General features: G+C 45.1%; 1 protein-coding gene across 1 annotated transcript in view; it reads right to left on the reverse strand.

Annotated features, from left to right (window-relative positions):
- The window catches only part of NOTCH2 (notch receptor 2), a 167,799-nt gene that overhangs the window by 89,915 nt on the left and 57,428 nt on the right, over positions 1-20,456 (reverse strand). The window contains exon 3 of the mRNA XM_037500843.2: positions 9,158-9,239. Within this exon, the coding sequence (XP_037356740.1) occupies positions 9,158-9,239 (82 nt within the window). The remainder of the gene's footprint in view (positions 1-9,157; positions 9,240-20,456) is intronic.

A 20,456-nucleotide genomic window follows, 5' to 3' on the forward strand; every position in this document is an offset into this window, starting at 1 on the left:
CGGGGCACTTTCAGGATGACCGAGGTTCCAGAAGGGGCAAAGTGCCCAGCAAAACGATTCCTCAGGAGATGTGTCTGGCTTCGACAAGAACCAGCATTTCAAAGTCTTAAAGTGACAGGCAGTTCAAAGTCTAAGGTGCTGCCATGGTCTAGGCAAGATAATCATAGCCACTGTCAAGTGTTCTCCACACAGAACAGCAGCCCTGGTTGATTCTGGATAATTGGGCGTTTGGGTATGTGCTATATAATCAGAGGAAACAAGCAGTAAAGGATATGAGCTAATTTGGGGTAACCAAGGATTTCGCTAACAGATACTTGCTTACTCTGGATGCCTGCAATGACCTGGGTCGGACCAACGATATTCTGGACAGAGGAGATCTGAGATGGGGCCGCTGAATTCTCAGCTAAGAGAAGGCGCGACGCCAGGCAGGCCAACCTGTCCTGCTCTCAGCGTCTGTCTTAGCATCACTCCTCCTATTTCACCCTGTTCTTTTCCTTGCCTCAGAGATTCTGGATTCTGAGATTCTTTGTCAATCATAGCCACGAGCCCTCTGTCGGCTCAGTTCTGGAATCGGCAGAAGAATCAACAGCCACCGCCCAGCGGCCTGGGAGAAAGGAGGCGACGGCTGCAAACAGCGTGCACCAGGGGACGATTTCCTAACCAGGCAGCCCCACAGGTGATCAGTTAGACCTCACACAAGCTGGGTGCAGACAGGAAAGAGCCACCAAGGTGTGGGAAAGTGTTGAAACTATTTCATTAAGAGAAAAAGGACGAAGAAATTGGTGGCGATTATTCCAGGAAACCAGAGGCCTCTGCTCCACTCGGCCTCCCTAGCACCATCCCTGTCCCGAGAGAAGGTCCATATTCTCAGACCTATCTAAGCGATCCACCCACACCCGATTCCCATCTTCTGTTTCACAGTGATCTGCTCCCTCCTCTGACTCTCCCTAGTGCTTATTTTTGGGCTACTATAGAGGGCAATCTCAGGCTTTTATTTTAAACACATACAATGCCTCTTCTCCCAAACAAGACGGCAGGACTCCGCGCCTTCTGCCAGGGATACACAGCATCACCTGCACTCCCAGGGCTGAGGCCGCGGGGCTTCGGGGCTCTGGGCCACTGGAGGAACCCAGCACAGTCACAATCACAGTGCCTGCCAGATGAACACATTTGCAGAAAATTAACTTTTCTCTGAAGAGTGCTATGGACTGGATGTCTGCGCCCTCCCAATCTAGATGCTGAGACTTCATGCCCAGCAAGATGGTCTTTGCGGGTGTGGTTTCCGGGAGGTCCTGAGGCAGAGGCACACAGGGGCTGGGACGACAGGAGAGGGAGCGCTTGGTTCCAGGACAGCATGCCCAGGCAGCTGTCTGCAAGGTAGGACGCAGATCTCACCAGGATCCAACCCCACTGGCACCTTGGCTTTGCGCTTCCCTGCCTCTCGAACCCTGGGAGATAAACGTCTGCTGCCCAAGTAGCCCAAATGCTGCAGTTTGTTAGAGCAGCCCCAGCTGCTGAGATAGAGCATGAGGATCCTCTCGTTCTCCAGAGCACACTGGACTGCAGGTGTGGGGAAGACAGGACTGACGACACAGTAACCACAGGGAAGTGGCCCTAGTCCCGTGCCGGAGCTGCTGCTGGTTGTCTTCTCGGGAATACCTACTCTTCATACTCATATGAAGAAGAAGAAAGATGAATATAATGTTCCAGGTAATACCACCTGTCACTTAAATAATGCCTTTCTTAGTCTTTGCTTTCACTTTTCTTTCATAAAGCCCTTTTAATAAATATCCAGGTAAGAGAGCACTTAGGAACACGTAAGCAGAAGTAACCGCACAAATAAGGGAAGGCTAAAGGCTTTAGGAACACTCTGTACCTACGGAGGATGACGTGCTACTGAGATGACTGACAGTTGATAAATAGGCTTGAAGCCCCGGAGAAACTATAACTTACCTTACATTGAGGTTAAAAAAAGCACAACTGAAAACAAAACATGAAAACAAAACACTCATATAACACATACACACACATACACCCCACACCCCCACACACACACCCCCTCCACACCCACCCCACACACACAATGATGGAGACACAAGTGTCATTCTTAGCTACAAAATCCCCAGCTCTAGACGCTTAAAGGACTTAAGAGGACTCAGCATGAGTCTTATCATGCCCACACATTGACGCTGGCTTGACAAAGAAAAGAATTCTTGGAAACTTGTAGGTAATTCTGTTTTTATCACATTCCAATCAATATCCCCCTCCTTGCATTCAATCTCGCCAACCTCTATGAAGGACAGACATGGCCGAAATTTTAATTAAGCTACTTGACCTCCTGAAAGAAAAATATTTCTCATCCTGCTTAGTCACAAGGGGATGGAGTGGGTTAGGAGGGGGCTGCTACATGAAATTAATGGTGCTGACATGCCACAATGGAACAATAAGAAAGAAACTTTACATAGGACTACGGTCACCCCGCAGACTGTGTTGAGAGAAACCGCGCTAAACTCACATCTATTAATGCCAGGTTTGCAGGCCAGAATCAGTTGATTTAACTTACTGGCAGTTCTCCAAGACAGGCATACGAGCATCTATGAACCAACTTCTCCCCTTCCTACTTATCCCTGACTCATAAAGGTTCTGACCTGAAGAATAAAAACGAGTTGGAAAGAGCACAGAATTCCGTTGTTACTTATTGGTAAGAAGTTGATAATCAAGACTTCCTTTATGGAAACTGTCTCAAGGACACTGACGTACACGTTAAGGGACTACGTGTTAAGAATAAGAATTAACCTGAGAATGATACTGTCCCAGAGCTCAGACCTCAAATCCTCAACCAGGGAAACGTCACAGGTCACAGGTATGTAAGCCTCTGTCACTATGCAAATGCACAGCACTATGTTCACAATCTGGGACTCTGTGCTAAGAGCAACATTTATTAGAAGTCACTGCATTGGATGTGTCCCGATTTCACAGCTGCATGAAATCTGTCTGGACTTGCTCATTTTCCATTAGGAAAGAGAGGAGAGAAGTTGTATTTCAAGTTGAATTTTCTCTGCTGAAGAGCATTTAGCTAGGTAATAACCTCCATCCCCCTCTGCCCTGGCCTCATCTTTTATTTCCTCTGCAGTCCCTGCACTGAGCTGTCAAGTCAAAGGCCACTTCTCAGAAGCACAGATCAGCCAAGCCCAAGCCACATACGCAAGTAGCCTCCAGCAGGTTCACACGCAAGAGTTACGTGAGCTGCCCGGGCCCTCCCTCTGCTACCAGCTCTACCCTAACCTTAGCAGTGATGCAGAATTTTAATCCCACTCCTGGTCTGAAAAGCCACCTTTCTGTACTTTCCAGGGCTTCATTCTTCTTTTTCAGAAGGTACTGGGTTTAAACCACATTCTAAAAATAAGTAATTTTTCCCATTTTACCAATAGGCCAATAAGACTCCCAACAACAGCACATGTGTCAAGAGCACACATCAGGTCAGCGACTCATGCATCACGTGATCACGGGCAAAACATTTAACCACTCTGGATTTTTATTCATCCATATGAAACAGGGAGATAAATATATCTAACTTATAGGAGGCCTAAAATAAGGGATGTAGAGCTAATTAAATACAAAGTCTGGAACAGAGTAAGCGCCTGATAATGTCAGCTAGCATAATGGCCAAAAACTGATCATTAACTGGAATTAGTGTTCAAACTCAAGTCTATCAGACCTAAAAACTGTGTCCTCTTCATGTCACGAGGCGGGGCTCTTCCAGACAGAGGCCTTGAACCACTTACCAGGGCCAGAGGGACACCTACTAGAGTCTCAGGCAAAAGAAAAAAACCAGTAACGCTGATCTTACCTTTATTGAAAATTTTGATACTTTGTTCATCATGGTTTCTTATTCATTTTTGATTTTTTTGAACTTCTACGTTAAAACATTATCGTGACTGCTGAGTTTCTGACACCCTCTTACATTTTACGCCTGGGACAGTGTCTCCCCCACCCTCGCCTCGAACAGCCCTGCCAGTCACCAGAGGTCCCTGTGCGGAGACCACACCCCAGTCAGTCACTTCACATCTGGCCGGACAGTGCTTCAGGTGGCAGCCACACTGACCTTCCTAAAGAAGTCCAGGTAATGTCGACCCAAAGGACAAGAAACATCAATTCAAAAGGATACCTGCACCCCTATGTTTACTGCAACACTGTTTACAATAGGCAAGATACGGAAACAACCCAAATGCCCAAAAATAGATGAGTAGCTCAAAAAGATGTGGTCCAGATACACAATGGAATATTACTCAGCAATCAAAAAAGATAAACTCAGGTCATTCACAGCAACATGGATGGAGCTGGAAGGGATCATGCTCAGAGAAATAAGCCAGAAAGAAAAAAAAAAGTATCAGAAGATTTCACTTATTAGAAATTGACAATTATTTCATGGCTGCCCAAAGAAGACTGAAATAATGTGATAACAACATTGATAAATAGCAACTACTACCACAGACTTCGGTTATCTCTTACAAGTGGCAAGTGAAATCAGCAAGCAAGAAATAACTCTTTAATAACTCCTGAAATACCGCATTCAAAAAAATTACCCTGTGAGAGGTACTGAGTCAAAAGAGAGTGTTCTTCATTTCATGGTCCACATGAAAGCACTACGGAAGAGTGGCCAGGCTTCTGCTAACACCTGCCACAGACAGGGACACAGTGTTCTCCTAGCGGGGGCACGCACTTGAAGGGACCTGGCTGGCAGGTTTGGTCTCAGGAGAAGAAAGAGACCACGATTTAATGGTTGATATTTTTCCCAGTGTGTTTCTTTGATCTGAAAGCGCCTGTGAGCAGCACCGCCTGTGCTCAAAAGAAACTGGATGAAAGGGGGGCTGTCCTGTCAGTGTGACTTTCTTTGGGGAGCCCCACCACCCGGACTCCAGATGACCCCAAGAGTCTCGGGTCTCTCGAGACTACGCGGAAATCTCCCAAGGACAAAAAGGGGCTCCAGTGTCCTTAGATGACTTTAGCGGCCCTGAACCACCAACGGGACAACAGCTGGCAAGGAAAACTCTCCGTGTTTAATGCTTATTCCAGCTGGTGGGCAACGCGGAGATGAAACAACCCAAGGTTGTGATGTGGACATTCTACATGCGTGATGCCCACTCAAAAATGTCGTCTCTTGGTCAATGCTTTGGCAGAGATTCTCAAATGCAGTCACTCGTGCACAGGAGCACTGTTTGACACACACTGTGCCGGCCGTCGCCTCTGTGGGAAGCAGGAAGCTCTGGAAACCTCCTTTATAGTTGCGATTTCTATCATTAACAGTATTGGCAGAGTAAGTTGTCAAACCCACCCTCTGGCTCATGCTAATAAGACACTATGGACAAAAGAGTAAAAGTTCTGGAGAGCCGCCGAAAGGAGACAGAAACTGGAAGGGATGCACTGTCTCAAAAACAAGAAAGCCAATGATATGAAAGAAACCTGCATCCTCAGCTCGTCCTCCTATGGTTTTCCTCAGCCCATGTCCAGGAGGCGCAGGAGGAACCAAACACAAGCAGCAAGTGTTAGTCCTGCTGGGCTGAGGAGTCAATGGCCTGGGGGGCTGTCAAAGCAGCCAGGATATGAGGAGAAAGCCTGGACAGGCAGAACCATGGGAGGAAGTCCTGAAATATGCATCCACGTCTCTCAAATTCTTGAACAACTCTTGATTGCATGAACAGATGACACTTAAGGGTTATGGGGAAGTTAAGAGCTGGAAGCTGGGAGGCTGAGTGTGACTCTGGGAATCAGGGGTCTAAATTCAAGTTCTACCAAATCCGAGGGGCTTAGTATGCACTGCAGAATTTAGTAAACAGTTCACACTTTGCACTGAGCTCCCCAAGAGGTTACACCTCAGGAGTAAGGACCACAACCCATGACTGAGGCTGAGACTGTCAGACCAGGGCCAAGCAGAACGCCCCCATGGGATCAAAATGATCTTGCAGTGAGTGACCACCTGCCAGACCAAAACTCAACATTCTCTAGGAGACTATCAACTTTAATAAACCGTCCACAATGTCCAGTCAGTAATAAAAACTACCATAAATGTAAATTAGAGGGAAATTGTACCCATAGTCAAGAGAAAGAGCAGTTGATAGAGACGTACCCGAAAGACAGTCCAGGCGTAAGGACTTGCCAGGCAAGGAATTTAAAAAACTGATTTAAAAAAGTCCTTGCAGTGCACATTTGCTGAATTTTACAAATCATAACCTCACCCAGCCAAGCATCCCAGTGAACTTGAGTTGCCCATGATTTTTAATCAAATCGGGATTTGGAATGGTTTATATTTGAAAGCCTGAGACAAACAACTTGAAAGTGATTAATGACATCCAAACTTAATTATATATTTACACCTCCCAGTAGGACAAGGGAGAGAATAAAATGTCTTATCTCTCTGTTGTGAGAGGGCTTTATTAAGATCTGACAACAACCATTTAGGAGCAATAATGGAGTTTTATGCAAGATTACACAGGTTCTCCTCCTCTGGCACCCCAATCTAATCACAGGCTGATAGAGTGAGGACTTAGTCTCCTAACGGTGGGAAAAAAGCAGCTGAGTTGCGTACAAAACTTACGTTTAAAAGTACTTAGCCTCTTCTGTCAATGCGATCTTATCAAGGATTTCTATAATTTCTATAAACAATCATTATATTTTAGCTGAATCAGTAGCATTATGCGCCTTAAACAGACAGATACCTTCTACTTTAAAACTTTTTCCACTTATTCCCACACCCCCCTTCCCATTAAGAAATTTGGCTTCAACGTTCTTTTCTTAATCCACTAAGCAGTCTCATGAATAAAAAGATAATCACATGCCCTGCGTGTCTGATGTCATTTTTGTAAACCTTCTAAAGTGTTGTAATATTCATTTACCACTTTTTGAAAATGATGTTTACTGCACACACTGGGCTACCCTCTTTCCCCAGGGAAAAGAAGCAAAGTTGGTAAAGAGACACAAGAAGTCTAAGTGGACCTTATTTTCGTTTGGGACGTGGCCTGACACTCCGTGGGGGTCAACACGGCACTTCAGCGACGGCTGGCTTGGCCGAGTCCACCTGCCAGCATGTCCTCTCCTGAGGATGCTTGCACTGCTTACGCTGAGGCGGAGAAACACGCTTTTCAAGGTTTCGTTGTTCACGGTGGTCTCCCAAGTTGTATGGTCTCGCCCATTTTTTCCTTATGCTCCCTTTCTTGAGGAACTTGCCTCCCCCTCACAACAGGGTTGGGAGGTCTGAGCTACATCTACCCAGAACTACATCCAGACGCTTGCCATCCCATCCACAAAGCATCCAGGACAGAATCGAGGCAGCTTCATGCGCATCCATCGCAAAGTGAGTTCCCTGGCCTCCTGCAGGGCTTCTTCCAGAAACTGGGGGCAATTTATCCTCTTCCCCTTAGTTGGAGATTTTGAGACTAGCATCCCACAAATCAGTTTTCTCTTTAGGGTGACTCTGAGTGTCCTTCCTTGGTAAGTACTCAGGTTGGTCTCCTCCAGAAACCCTCCCCCGTGTCAGCACAGATATTTAGGCCCAAGCTTAGAAAGGAGAGATGCCCCCTACGTGAGCTGAATTGTCTCCAAACAGAACTGAACTTACTCTCTCCAGAGCGCACTACTGTTCTGGAAGCTCCATGAAGCAAAGAGTCCTCAGAGGAGAGGACCAATGTCTTCTGATTTAACACAAATGGGATAAATAGATCAAAACACACATGAATGATGGTATCTACTGAGCTTTTGGCTCAAGAGGCATAGTTTAGTGCTAGCCGTGTACCAGGCACTGTAAAGGCACGAATGATTCAAAAATGCCTAAGAACAGGACCTCACAGTTGAAACACAAACACATCAATGAGTGATCATAATGGAATGGGTTAACTGCCACCAGACAGCTGAATAACAGAATAAAGCAATCTGGTAGCTAACACACCTGATGCTAAAAAGGGACTAAATAAGATTTCAGTGGCCAATTCTAAGGTATTAAGTTCCTTCCCTTATTATCTCCAGTCAGGTTTCCATTCTTAGAGGAAAATGCAGCTCATATTTTTTCCTTCTTCCAGCTAAAAATACTAGGTAAGCGGCCCAAAGTCAGTTACATAAAAAATTTCATTTCCAGTGTTATCTTTACTCTGACCCAAACAGCCTGTTGCTAAGCTTTGCTATGATCACAGCTGAAAATATTTTCACTTTGGTGAAGAAAATTTTTTCTGACTCAGAAATTCCTGTTTGTGACATTAAAGAACTTAGATCCTGGTGTCAGAATGCCCTTATTTGGGGTGGGGGTGGGGGAGGGAATCATTATCCTATGTAAGGTATTCAATTAAATATCCACAAAAGAAACAAAAATGTGGGGAAAACCCATTTCAAATGCTTATCAAGCAAGTACCTCCATCAAAGCAAAACAAAGAACATGTCAATGGATCCATAATAGAATCAAAGAAGATAGATTTCACATTATCAAATCGTATTTACATGATATAGAAGGTATAGCTACATCAAAGATTTTCAATAGCTATAAAAGGGGGAAAAAAGGATTCTTAGAGAAGCTGTGTATGAGATGATCTCACGGGCTTCCTCCAACAAGAAGTATGGCCAGGAGATGATCGGAAGGGACAGCAACGTTCCAGCCTACAGTCCCCCAGCGCCCTGTCCTCATCCTTATGCTGCTGACCCCAAATAATGACCCGACCCCGCAGCCCTTGCTCACCACCCCTTTCCTAATCTCTATGTGCCTCTTTCCTCTCTCACAGTCTTTAAGAAATGGATTTTTTTACACTAGGGAAAAAACTATTCACGTGATTATATTATTCTCTTCTACTGGACATAACTAAAATCAATTCTTTATTTGATTTCAGTTCAAGATCGTGAGGAGTGGTGCTAAGGCTCTGCAAAAACTACATTCAATATATAGTAACTACTCACTCACTGACAGGGTCTCCATAATAAAAAGACAACAGTAAGATAAGCTCTTATTAACGATTTATCTGACATCCGCATCACTGCACCCCCACCTCCCAAAAACTACATCAGGAAAGTGAGAGAACCGGTAACGTTTCACAGAATGGTAGAACCAAGTTTTGCCCAGTGTTCCAAGGGGGAAAATAAAATATATGAAGGAGAAAAAAGACAAATCAGCAAAGCTTACTTGCAGTAGCCCGTGCCATTGTGGAAGGTGACACACACGCCTTCGTTCACACAAGGTTCATAGCCGTCCCGACACTGCAGGGCTGAAAATGAGAACAGAACATGCGTTAGAAGTGAGTCGCCACACAGAGCCTCAGGCACCAAGAGTGTTAGCTCAGCCAATGCCACATTCCCCTCCCATCTCCATCCCAACTGGCTTTCCCTTAATCAGCTTCTGCCTTTTGGTTTCTGGGGTCATAGACGCATGAAAGCTCATCCCAAGAGTCTCTTTCCACAGTAAGGGTTTGCTGGTCTTAATATTCTTTCTTAGTTTTCTGTGCCTCTACCTCGTTAGTCATTACATCCCAGCGTTACTAAGAAAATCCAAACTATACCATCCACGACAGGTCATGAGCATCTTGGGATTTGGGTGCTTCAGAAGAGTAATATAAGGATCCATCGATAAATATTTAGGGAAACCTGGGCAGATTCTAGGTCACCATGATATATGACTTATTTAAGCCTCCTGGTGGAGTTTCAGAACAAGCCACTTCAAGAACTAATCAGAAACGTTCATTCAGTAAGTTGTAGTTCAGAGGCTACAATGGTCCAGGCACTACACTAAGATCCAGAGGAAATGGAATACCTAAAGAAATGAACAAAACATAGTTTCTAAGGCTCTCACACAAAAATGGGGAGTAGGCCCGTGAACAGAGATTGCACATGAGGGATCAAAGTAAAGAAAGCAAGAATTTTATATACACAGAGGAACAGTAATTCTCAAATGTTTGAACTCCAGTCCTTTTACAGGATGATGAAATGGATTTCACTACTCTAGTTCCTCCCAAAAACAGACCACTCAGAAATAAAGAGCAATACTAGAAACCTTCCCTGATTTCAGCCAAAGCCTGCCATCTCACTTGTTGAATAATTATACCTGCATTGTTTAGCTTTCAGAGTTGGAATTTTCACCACCACAATGTTTATTAAGCCTGAATAACAATTAGAAAGCAAGAAGAAAGAAACCCAGTGAAACAATAAAAATCAAAATAGAAATTCATGAACATTTTCTGGAACATGAGTAGATGTTCCATCTCCTAGGTTGGCTCATATATAAATACCTGAAAGTAAAACAGAGAAGTTCCCACCTTTGTATTTCCTCTTGCCGCATGGCTTTATGAATAAACGGTAGTATCCGGGCCCTAGGCCTGCCTTTCCTGGCCACGAAAGCCAGCTTCTTGACAAGGAAATGGAAAGGCATCCCTTGCTCATGGATTGGAAGAAATAGCATTGTTAAAATGGCCACCGAAAGCAATATATAAATTCAGTGTAACCCCTATGAAAGTTTCTTTTTTTTTTAAATAAGATTTATTTATTCATTTATACATGCACTGGGTACAGTCAGAGGTGTGGGAGGGTGAGAGAATTCACCAGAGCCAGAGCGGGGAGCAGAGCAGGCAGAAGGACCGAAGGACACTGCTCAGGGGGGCGGCGGGCGGCAGGAGAGGTCTGCACACCATGTGGGACCCTCACCCGGCGGCTGGGGATTGAACCGGTGCTGCAGAGGCTGCAGGCAGCTTCGCAGCCCAGCGCTCAACCACTGCGCCACCGGGGAGGCCCCCCTATGAAAGTTTCAATGGTGTTCTTCAAAGAAATAGAACAAACATTACTAAAATGTATATGCAACTACCAAAGACCCAAACAGCCAAAGCAATCCTGACGAAAAAAGAAGTTGGCACTATCACACCCTCAGACGTCAAACTCCAAAGTTGCAGAAATCGAGACAGTATGGGACTGGAGGGAAAGAGACGCATGGATCAATGGAGTAAGCGGAGAACCTAGAAATAAACTCACACTCATATGGGCTAATTTATGCAAAGGAGCAAGTGTATATAATGGAGAAAAAAGTTTCATGAACAAATGGTGTTGGGAAAACTGGACACGTGATAGAACGCAAATGGGCCACGACCAGAAGCTAACATACACCAAAACTTACTCAAAGTGGATTCAAGACCTGGATGTAAGAGCTGAAGCAACCAAATACAGACAAGAAAATGCAGGCTCCACCCTGCACTAGAGATGGGTTTATGGAAGTGGTTCCTAGTAGCAAAGGTAACAAAAGCAAAAATAAACAAATGGGACTCGCAGAACTGAAAAGCTCCTGCAGAGCAAAAGAAACTTATTAAAATGAAAACACACCCTGCTGAAGGGGAGAGAGTATCTGCACATTATACATGCAACAGGCGTTCATATCTGACACCTAATGCAAGGAACTCACACAACTCTACAAAAAGAAGGAATCCAATCCCAAAATGGGCAGAAGATCTAAATTGATGCTTCCTCAAAGACGACATGGAATGGCCAACAGGCCCAAGAAAAAATGCTCGTCGTCACTTATCAAACAGGGAAAATGTCGTCGATCAAAACCACAAGGTACCACCCCGCACCGCGGGAATGGCGCACAGCAACGAGTGTTGGTGAGGGACGAAAAGGAAGCTGCCTATAATGTTGGTAGGAGGGTAGACTGATCCAGTCCCTATGGAAACCAGGATGGAGAGTCCGCAAAAGAGTGAAAAATCAATCTACCATACAAAATACTGATTTGCAAAGAAACACTAATATGATTTAAAGGGATACATGCAGGTTTATGTTCACTGCAGCACTCCTTACAGGTGCGGAGCTAAGGCAAGAACCTAAATGCCCATGACAGATGAGTGGCTCAAGAAGGTGTGAGAAACACACCAAGGAAACTGCTCAGCTATTAAAAAAGATAAAATCTTACCATTCACAACCGGAGGATGTTATGCTAAGCGGAACAGGTGGGAATGATGCTAATTGAAGTAAGTCAGAAAACAAACACTGAGTGATTTCACTCATATGTGGAATACAGAGAAACAAAACAAAGAAACAGTCAAAACTAAACCAAAACAAGCCTAGAAATCTGACTGTAAAACCGAGGTTACCGGAGGGGGAGGGCGGAGGTGGAGACAACAGGATGGGGAAGCGGCTGACTGGACTGTGGTGGACACGTGTGGTAGTATACACCCCAGGATGTGTGACCCGATACCCTAATTTAACACTAAATAAGTTTAATAAGAAAGAAATCAATTGCAGACAAGCCACAGAATACTAGGGGGTCGGGCGCAAGCTGGGGGACTGGCACTGTTACCAAGTGATGGAGTCATGTGAGAACATGTTGATGGAAATCTCCCACCGCCACCAACACCATCATGTAAGCGCAGCCAACACACAGCACGTTCTAAATACCAGGTCCTGCTCTAAGCACCTGACACAAGCTGCTTCAGCCCCCCGAGGACCCTAGGAAGGCGGTCACGCCTTCTATACGCAAGGGCATGAGAGCTGCCCACGGTCTCACCGGGCGTGAACCGTAGAACCTGACCTGGTGAGGCTGGGAGCCCAGGTGCGGCCTCTTAGCTGCACAGATAACTGTTCCCACCACCTGAAATTTCCCTTTTCTGGATGGGCTGGGTGAGGATTACTGTCCTTCCACACCCAGAAAGCAAAGGCCACGGTTAAATGGCTCCCTCCCGGGGCATTAGCGTATGCTGCGGCCGCACAGGCCTGGGACCTGAGGCCTGCGGCGTCCAGCCCCGCTCCCCAAAGGCTGCTGGGATGGCACCAGCAGTCGCCGGGCCGGCTCGGGAAGAGTGTCATCTTGTCCACATCCCACTTCCCTGTAGAGCTCCAGCGCTCCCTCTTCCCACACCGATAAGCCCAATGCGACGACTATAATTAAAACAGATACTGTCAGGTTATTTCCTCCATACTAAAGTTCTCAAACTGATTTTTTCATTCTCTTTAGACATTTTTATTAGTTTCAATGACAACTTCCTGACTTTCTTCTATTTGCTTTTTCCCTTTTTAAAAAAGAGGACAAGGAATGTCCCGCAGGCAGGGAGGCAAGCTGCAGCCGGGTCCTCCCCTGCAGGAGCCCCGGGTGCTGAGGAGCCAGGACTCCCAGGACGCCCACCCGTGCCGGCCAGCAAGCCTGACCCCGGGCAGGTGCAGCGGGAACCTAACAGGGGGTGCACCGTGAGCCGACAGCGACACCTCCCGCACTCACACTACGTGTATTACAAGCCTGCTACCTACAGAGCTCTATCAGAAGAGCGTAAGGAAGGACCCAGCCACCCATGACTCAGAGAGCCAGGCGTGTGGAAAAAAAAAATATCAGTCTATTCCTATCAAGCACCCTGGCAAATCATTACAGTGACAGGTTCAGAGAAATACAAACAACTCAGAGTCAATATGTGGCAATCAATCTAGCAAATAACTCTCTGCCTCACCTCAGTGAGCCAATCAAATGCAGGCACTGAAAAGGAGGTGGGCTTACGGGGCTAATAATTAAGGATTTGGCTGATCCCTAAGGTCACGCTACCTTGAACCTTTAACATTTACTGAGTCGCAGTTCTCAAATGTTAGCTTGCATTACAATCGCCCGACCAGCTCGCCGAGACACGGATTGTCACAGCCCACCCCCCAGTTTCGGGCTGAATAGATCCCACAAGAAGCCTGGGAATCTGCATTCCTCGCAAGCACCCAGGTGACGCTGCTGCATCTGGTCTGAGCAGCCACACGGGTCAAATAACTACAGCCTAAGGTGTGAGCCTCCACCTGAGGACCCCCTCCCAGGCCACAAACCCCCCACTACAGGTCTTGAAGGAGCCAGATAATATATTGCTGAATAAACAAAAGAAAAATAAAGCAAAATTTGAGGCTCAGGACTTTGCTCAGGGCCTACTGCAAACTGCACACTGGAATTATCTGCCATAAAAGAAGTTCTTTAGTTTAAAAGAAGTTAAAACTTTGATAAATCCAAACCATGCCAGCAGACCTTGTGGAAAAGACTCATTTCAACATTCAGCTGACTTTTTTCCCCAATGTAGAAAGAACACTTACACATTTAACAATGAAACTGAAAGCTGCTTTGTATTCATCAAATAAAGAATGAAATGCTCACTCCTGCCACCGGTAGAAAACTGAGATTTAAAATGATGTTTTAATAGACTGAGAGAAGCCAGTCACTCACCAAAAAAAATGGCTTTTTCCCAAAGTTTCATCTTTAGCCACAAATAGCAGTTACTTAATAAACACTGGCTAACTGCAATCCATCTGTATATGCATGTCCTTATCCCCCAAAAAAAAGACAAAAAGAGAGGCAACAAATTTCAATTTTCCTCTCCCTCATTTATCAAAGTGACATAAAATCTGGAAAACAATTTCAAATTTTCACATATTTTCCTTGCAGTGAGTGTTGGAGACTAACCCAATATCCAGAACATACTTTCAGGACATCAAAAAATGGAGGCCTGCGCAGAGAGTAAAGTCCCTTCTATCTATTAGAGCGAGATAATAAATGAATGAAAGAACGTCAGTGCCGGAAACAGAACTCATCATGGGACACTAAACAAACAACAGGACGGGCTGTCATTGATTTTAACCAGTTCCAGTGCCTGAGAAATTTACCCACTCTAGGGACACACTCAAGGTAGCCAGACTTGATGGAATCGTCCTTAAAGTTTCCTCTGGGTATTTACCGAGGTTTTCCGAGTTTTTTAGGATCACACCAGCCACCCATCACTAGTTTAAAGGCTCCCTTGTTTCAAGACTCTCTACCGTGAGTGATTAAGTCTGCACCCCAGCCAGTGTAATCTGAGCAGCCTTCAACATGTTTCGCTTGTTGTATTAACATGTAATTGTTTAAAATTGGCATTACTTGTTGCTTTGTATCCTCCTCAAATAAGCCTCTGTCTATTGTCTACTTCAAATGATTTTTTTTTTCATATTCTTTGTCTTTGATCCCCTCTGTCTGCATCATGGTATCTATTTATGCATATACATCTCACTCAAAAGGCATTTTTACGCCTTGAATGGCTAAGCTCCCTCAAATTTATGAAAAGGAGGTACACAGGGCCCTGTTAATTTTATCTTCAACGTCTATGCAAATTCCAAGCAGCAGCATTTGCGAGAGATAAAGTCTGAGCATAAGCCAAGCGGAGCGCGGGACTGTGGCTGTAGCTGGCCGGAGTGCTTCTGGCACTTGGAGCCTGCAGGAGGCTCAGTAAATGAACAAAGCAAAGTCCTCCAAAGTGACTGCTTACATTATTACCAAAAATTGGAGAATTGAGGGCAGACAGGGAGACATGAGGGATTTGCAATAATTCTCGTAGCACCCTTTAATTTCAAACTACAAAGCTTTCACTAAGTTTTTTATTCCATTATTTTGGGATCAAGCCATAAAAAAAAAATCCAAACAAACAGAAGAAGTGCAGAAGCTTCAAATCCCAAGTGGTACGTTTAAATAAAAACCAAGTGGAGAAACATCTGTCTTCCTCCTTGAAATTCATCTTGATTAACAGGCAAATAAATGCAACAAGGGAAATACCAATTTTATTTTCCTGAGAGGGTTCTGAGGATTTCCACGCACTTTACAGATACCCCCCTAGAGATGTTGATATCAAACCCACAGAGATCATAGGGTACAGGGCTCATAGCAAAATAGTATTTTTTAAAAATACGTATGCCTTGATTTAAGGAAATGTAACCAACAACTGGAGTTAGAAATAACTTAAGGGCACTTCCAACATTACTAACAGAATTTTTATTTTACATATATATTCAGTCCTGTGGGTGATGAAACTAGCATAATTTATTTTAAAAATTCCCATGTTTGGGCCTCCCCTGGTGGCGCAGCAGTTGAGCGCTGGGCTGCGAAGCTGCCCACAGCCTCTGCAGCGCCAGTTCGATACCCAGCCACAGGCAAGGGTCCCACATGGCGCACAGACCCCTCCTGCCACCCGCTGCTCCCCTCAGCAGTGTACTTCGGTCCTTCTGCCTGCTTTGCTCCCCGCTCTGGCTCTGGTGAATCCTCTCACCCTCCTGTCCTTCTGACTGTACCCAGTGCTTATGTAAATAAATAAATCTTTAAAAAAAAAAAAAATTCCCATGTTTTAAAACACAAGTCTATAAATATTTGCTCCACTATATTGACATATATTATACATTAAGTTTCTTCTTTTTTTATGTTCCTGTCTTTTTTTTTTTTTACTTATCTTTATTTTTTTTAAGATTTATTTATTTATGCATACAAGAGCTGGAGTACAGGCCAGAGATGCAGGGGGTAAGAGGACCCACCAGAGACAGAGTGGGGAACAGAACAGACTGACTGAAATACACTGCTGAGGGGAGCAGCGGGGAGACAGGAGAGGTCGGCTGCGCCATGTGGTTTGTTCTCTGGCCGGCCGGGGATCAAACTCGTGCTGCAGAGGCTGCAGATTGCTTCATAGTGCGGTGCTTAACCCCTTGCGCCATCAGGGAGGCCCTGTTCCTATCTTTTTAAAGAATGCAGAAATTTTAATTTATTTGAGTGAAATGTTAATGTCTGTGTTTGGGGGATGAAAATGGATTTAGCTCTTTCACATAAATGCCAGGTTGAAGAAATCCACATATACCTATAAAGCAGGATGTTACCGACTGTTAGAATCAATTTGTTAACAATCCCCTTACACCCAGGTAAGGAACATCCTTCCACCTGAAAACATTTCCCTCCCTGTTTGCCTTTTCCATCTTGCCAATTGCTACGCAGCATGACCTTACTTGAGGTGCCTCACAAACCATCCAGCCTGACTGACAAGTTCCTCCTTTACACATGCTCCTGTTACACCCTGGCAGGCACAGAGCCAAGCTGGCTCACCCATCTCTCTCCCCACCTCTGTGCAGATCCCCCAAGGCGATGACCTGAGTGGCTCCCTCTGCACACCCACCTAGCACAGTGTCTGGGCCACAGCAGGTATTCAATACTCAACCGATATTCAAGGAACCAACTTGCTAACAAAACTGATCTTCAAAAAACACAACTTTCACTTTATATGTTTTAAATACGCTAAGGTTCCATTTTAGTAAGCATATAGGTACCCCAATGTGACTTGCATAAAAAATTCCTGTTTCATTTTGTGTAACGAGTACAAAATTAAAATGAAGAGAGGAAAATGGTGCAAATTTCCTAGCCTTTAAGAGGGAAGAAAAGTTGAGAAAGTAGAATTGTACTTCTCTAATCGCTGAAACTCTAGCACACCTTCTGGAAGTTCCAGCCTAAAATGTGCACAAAGGGAAGGAAGATGCACCCTCCCCTGTGAATATTAAGTAAACTGGGTTGAACAGGCAGCCAAAGTAACTTACATATAAATGGCAAATGCAGAAACAAAACTTCCAAGGGAAGGGTAAGCCAAGTATTTCCCCGTGAGGAGATTCACCAGCACACACCCATGGAACAGTAAGCCCCAGTCTGATCCAAAGAAATCCCAGCATAATTCTTCAGTGCATCTCATCCTTCCTAAAAGGACACTAACCAGAGTCATCACCGGGTCACATGTCACAAGGCTCTGATCGCAGGGTAAGTAAACCCACCAGAGGGAAGGAGCCGTGTGCATGCAGAAGTTACTCTGTTCTCCCCAACGACAGCTGCAGCGCAACGGCTCAGGGTGGGAGAAAGACCATCCCCGGCGTTTCTTCACTGCTTTCTATTTCCTACTATCTGTTCTGTTCTATTATCTATGTCGGTTCTGTTATCAGAGAAGAATTTTGCCTGTCACCCATTTCCTGTACTTTCAGTAAAAGCTCCTTTTTAAAACTTTCTAAAAACTATCTTGTTAAGTACAGTTTAATTTTTTTAAAAGCCATTAATTTTAAATGCATGCTTTTAGGGCCCTTGCTGGAAAAGAATTTTATAAAGATATATAATCTTCTTGTTACCCACCCAAAAGAAACAAAGCGTTTTTTCAAGCTTAAATTGTTCAGAATACTTTTTAAATGGAGTAGACAATTTCTGCAGTTTGTTGATTTAGAGGTAGATCCCTACAAGAAGGAATGAGGGGCAAAATTATGTCTAAAATGGAAATGGAAAAACCTAAGGCTGTTACATGTTGTTCTGTAAAGCCACGCAGCTGTCTGTCCCCGGACCAGAAGAGACAACTCCAGACAAGGGCCTCAGATGTCTCCATAGGGGCTGCCTGCCTTCCCACATTTTTTTTTTGTGGGACCCTCGCCGTGGCCGGGGAACGAACCAGCGCTGCAGAGGCTGAGGGCAGCCTCGCAGCCCAGTGCTCAACCGCTGCACCACCAGGGGAGGCCCCCACATTTTTCTAATTGATTAAACTTTATTTTTTTTACATTGCTGTTCATTTCTGTACAGTATTTGATTCCTCTCCTCAGGTACAGTCCTCATAAATCTCCTCTGGTTGACAGCAGCAGAAACTACTTACAGAAAGGAGTCGTTGAACCCCATAATCAATGCCATGCTAATGGGCGACAGGAGGCCGGAGTCCCACGGGTCCCTCTGCGTGTCCAGCTAAGTGTTCTGAAATCAGGGTTTGCAGAAGTCAAGGTTGTGACACCCGGGTTATTTCTATATTATTATCTGAGTCACCTGTGGACAACAGTCAACTCAAAATTTCTGCACACATCCCTGTGAAGCGTCTAAACCCAAGAGCACAAAAGGTCTTCAACCTGGGAACATGCCCACAATATTGTAGATCGCTGCAGAAACCAAATGCAGCTCATTCCCAGAGAACAGGTATGAGGCAGCCACCCCGGAGCCGAGGAAGGGAGACAGCAGGAAAACAGCAAATCTTTATTATATACCAAAAGGAGAGGAAACATGAAATACTGGAAAAACTTCAATTTGCATTGTTTTATTTTGGATTGTCTCCTTCTTTGTTTTCTTCAAACACAAATGAATGCCAATCCACAGCCACATAACATGTGCCCCGTGGTAGAAAGAGAAAACCACCAACCATGTGCACTTAAAGCTCCTTGATAGAGAGCCGGTAATGTCAAGGTTCAATCACTTCCTCTTTAAGATGCCAGTCCTCGAACTCAGCAAACCATCTATCTGGCTACTCATCTTCTGTCTTTACTGTAAGTGTAAGCAAGAATTTACCTCCGAGATGACTCAGATTTCTGGGGAGTTGTAAGTTGTTTTAATAAAAACAGCCCAGTGTGTGAACAGACAGTTAGGACCTGGTTTACATCCATTCTTGCTCAGCCAAGAGCAAGAGACAGGAAAAAACTGGATGCCAGAAGTGACCATCCATGGACATTCTCTGTGTTGAGTCTTCAAACCCCGGGAGGAAATCTAGGATTCTCCACCTGCAGCAACACCTGCTTTGCCAGATCCAAGAGCCACATGGCTTTGATGAAGGTTGTCTTGGTACTGGAGCAGCTGAAGACTTCCGTGGCTCTCCTTCGGCCAGAGTTCTCAGAAAGAGCAGGAGAAATAACCTGAGCCCCAGCCCCAGTATGCCAACAGATTTCTAGAATAAGTCCTGCCAGGTGTGTTGACTTTCTGCAGCTCTGAGCCTCCCCTTCTCTCACAAAGGAACCCGAAAAAGCAGTCCTGGGCCACCACCACCTGCTCTGCTGCCCCTCGTCCCGCCTGGCTGCCAAGGAAGTCTCAGCAAAAGACAGAGCTGGACAAGGCAAATCTAGCAAGCACCATCTCTCCCGCCTCACCTCAACCCGGTCTGAGACCTGGAACCTGGTGAGGACCTAGAAAATGCTTGCCAAGCTCAGCTGTTAAAGGAACAGGCTTCCCCAACCCCCTCGAAGAGAACATAAACAAGTCCATTTCCCACAAAGCACGACAAAAATAAAATCTGCAACATGATAGATTATTCTAGTTTTCTAAAGTCACAATGACCTGGCAGAGGAAATATTTTAATCTCTTTTGTTTATCAATCTTAAAATACTCTCCTCGATAAAAAAATCAAACCACTTCGGGGACGTGGGTGTGACACTCCTGTTGAACAAGAGGGATTTACAAAGGGAGTCTGACCAGTTACTCCACTGCAGGCCCAATGGGAATGCCCTGCCCACCCTCACCTCATCACATTAACAGGATTAAGGCCTTTGGAAAACCAGCATTAAAGCAAGTAACCCTCAGTTCAAGCAAAGGCACAAAGGATTGAGTGAACGTAGTTATTAGTGCGGTGCTGGTGATTAAATAACATTTCTCCTCCTCCCCACCAAAGCACACATTACCTCATCGAAATTATTAAAACCAAGGCATTGTAATCACTTCTGGCTGTGAGCCCAAATATAAGTTACCATAGAAAGTCTCCAATCCTCCCAAGTTTTAGATTGAAGACTATCAAGTGACTTGTGCATCCCTACCCACCCACCCCCACCCCACCCCCTACCCCCAGCAAGAGAATCTGGCTTCGGAGCTGCCAGATTTCCTAACTCCCTGCACACTGCGGACAGACACACGCAGCAGTTGGTCCACAGCCCTTGATTCCTTGGCC

This window comes from Talpa occidentalis, unplaced genomic scaffold (genome assembly GCF_014898055.3).
Source record: "Talpa occidentalis isolate TD23 unplaced genomic scaffold, MPIMG_talOcc4v2.1 talOcc4.9, whole genome shotgun sequence".
NCBI classification, from domain to species: Eukaryota; Metazoa; Chordata; class Mammalia; order Eulipotyphla; family Talpidae; genus Talpa; species Talpa occidentalis.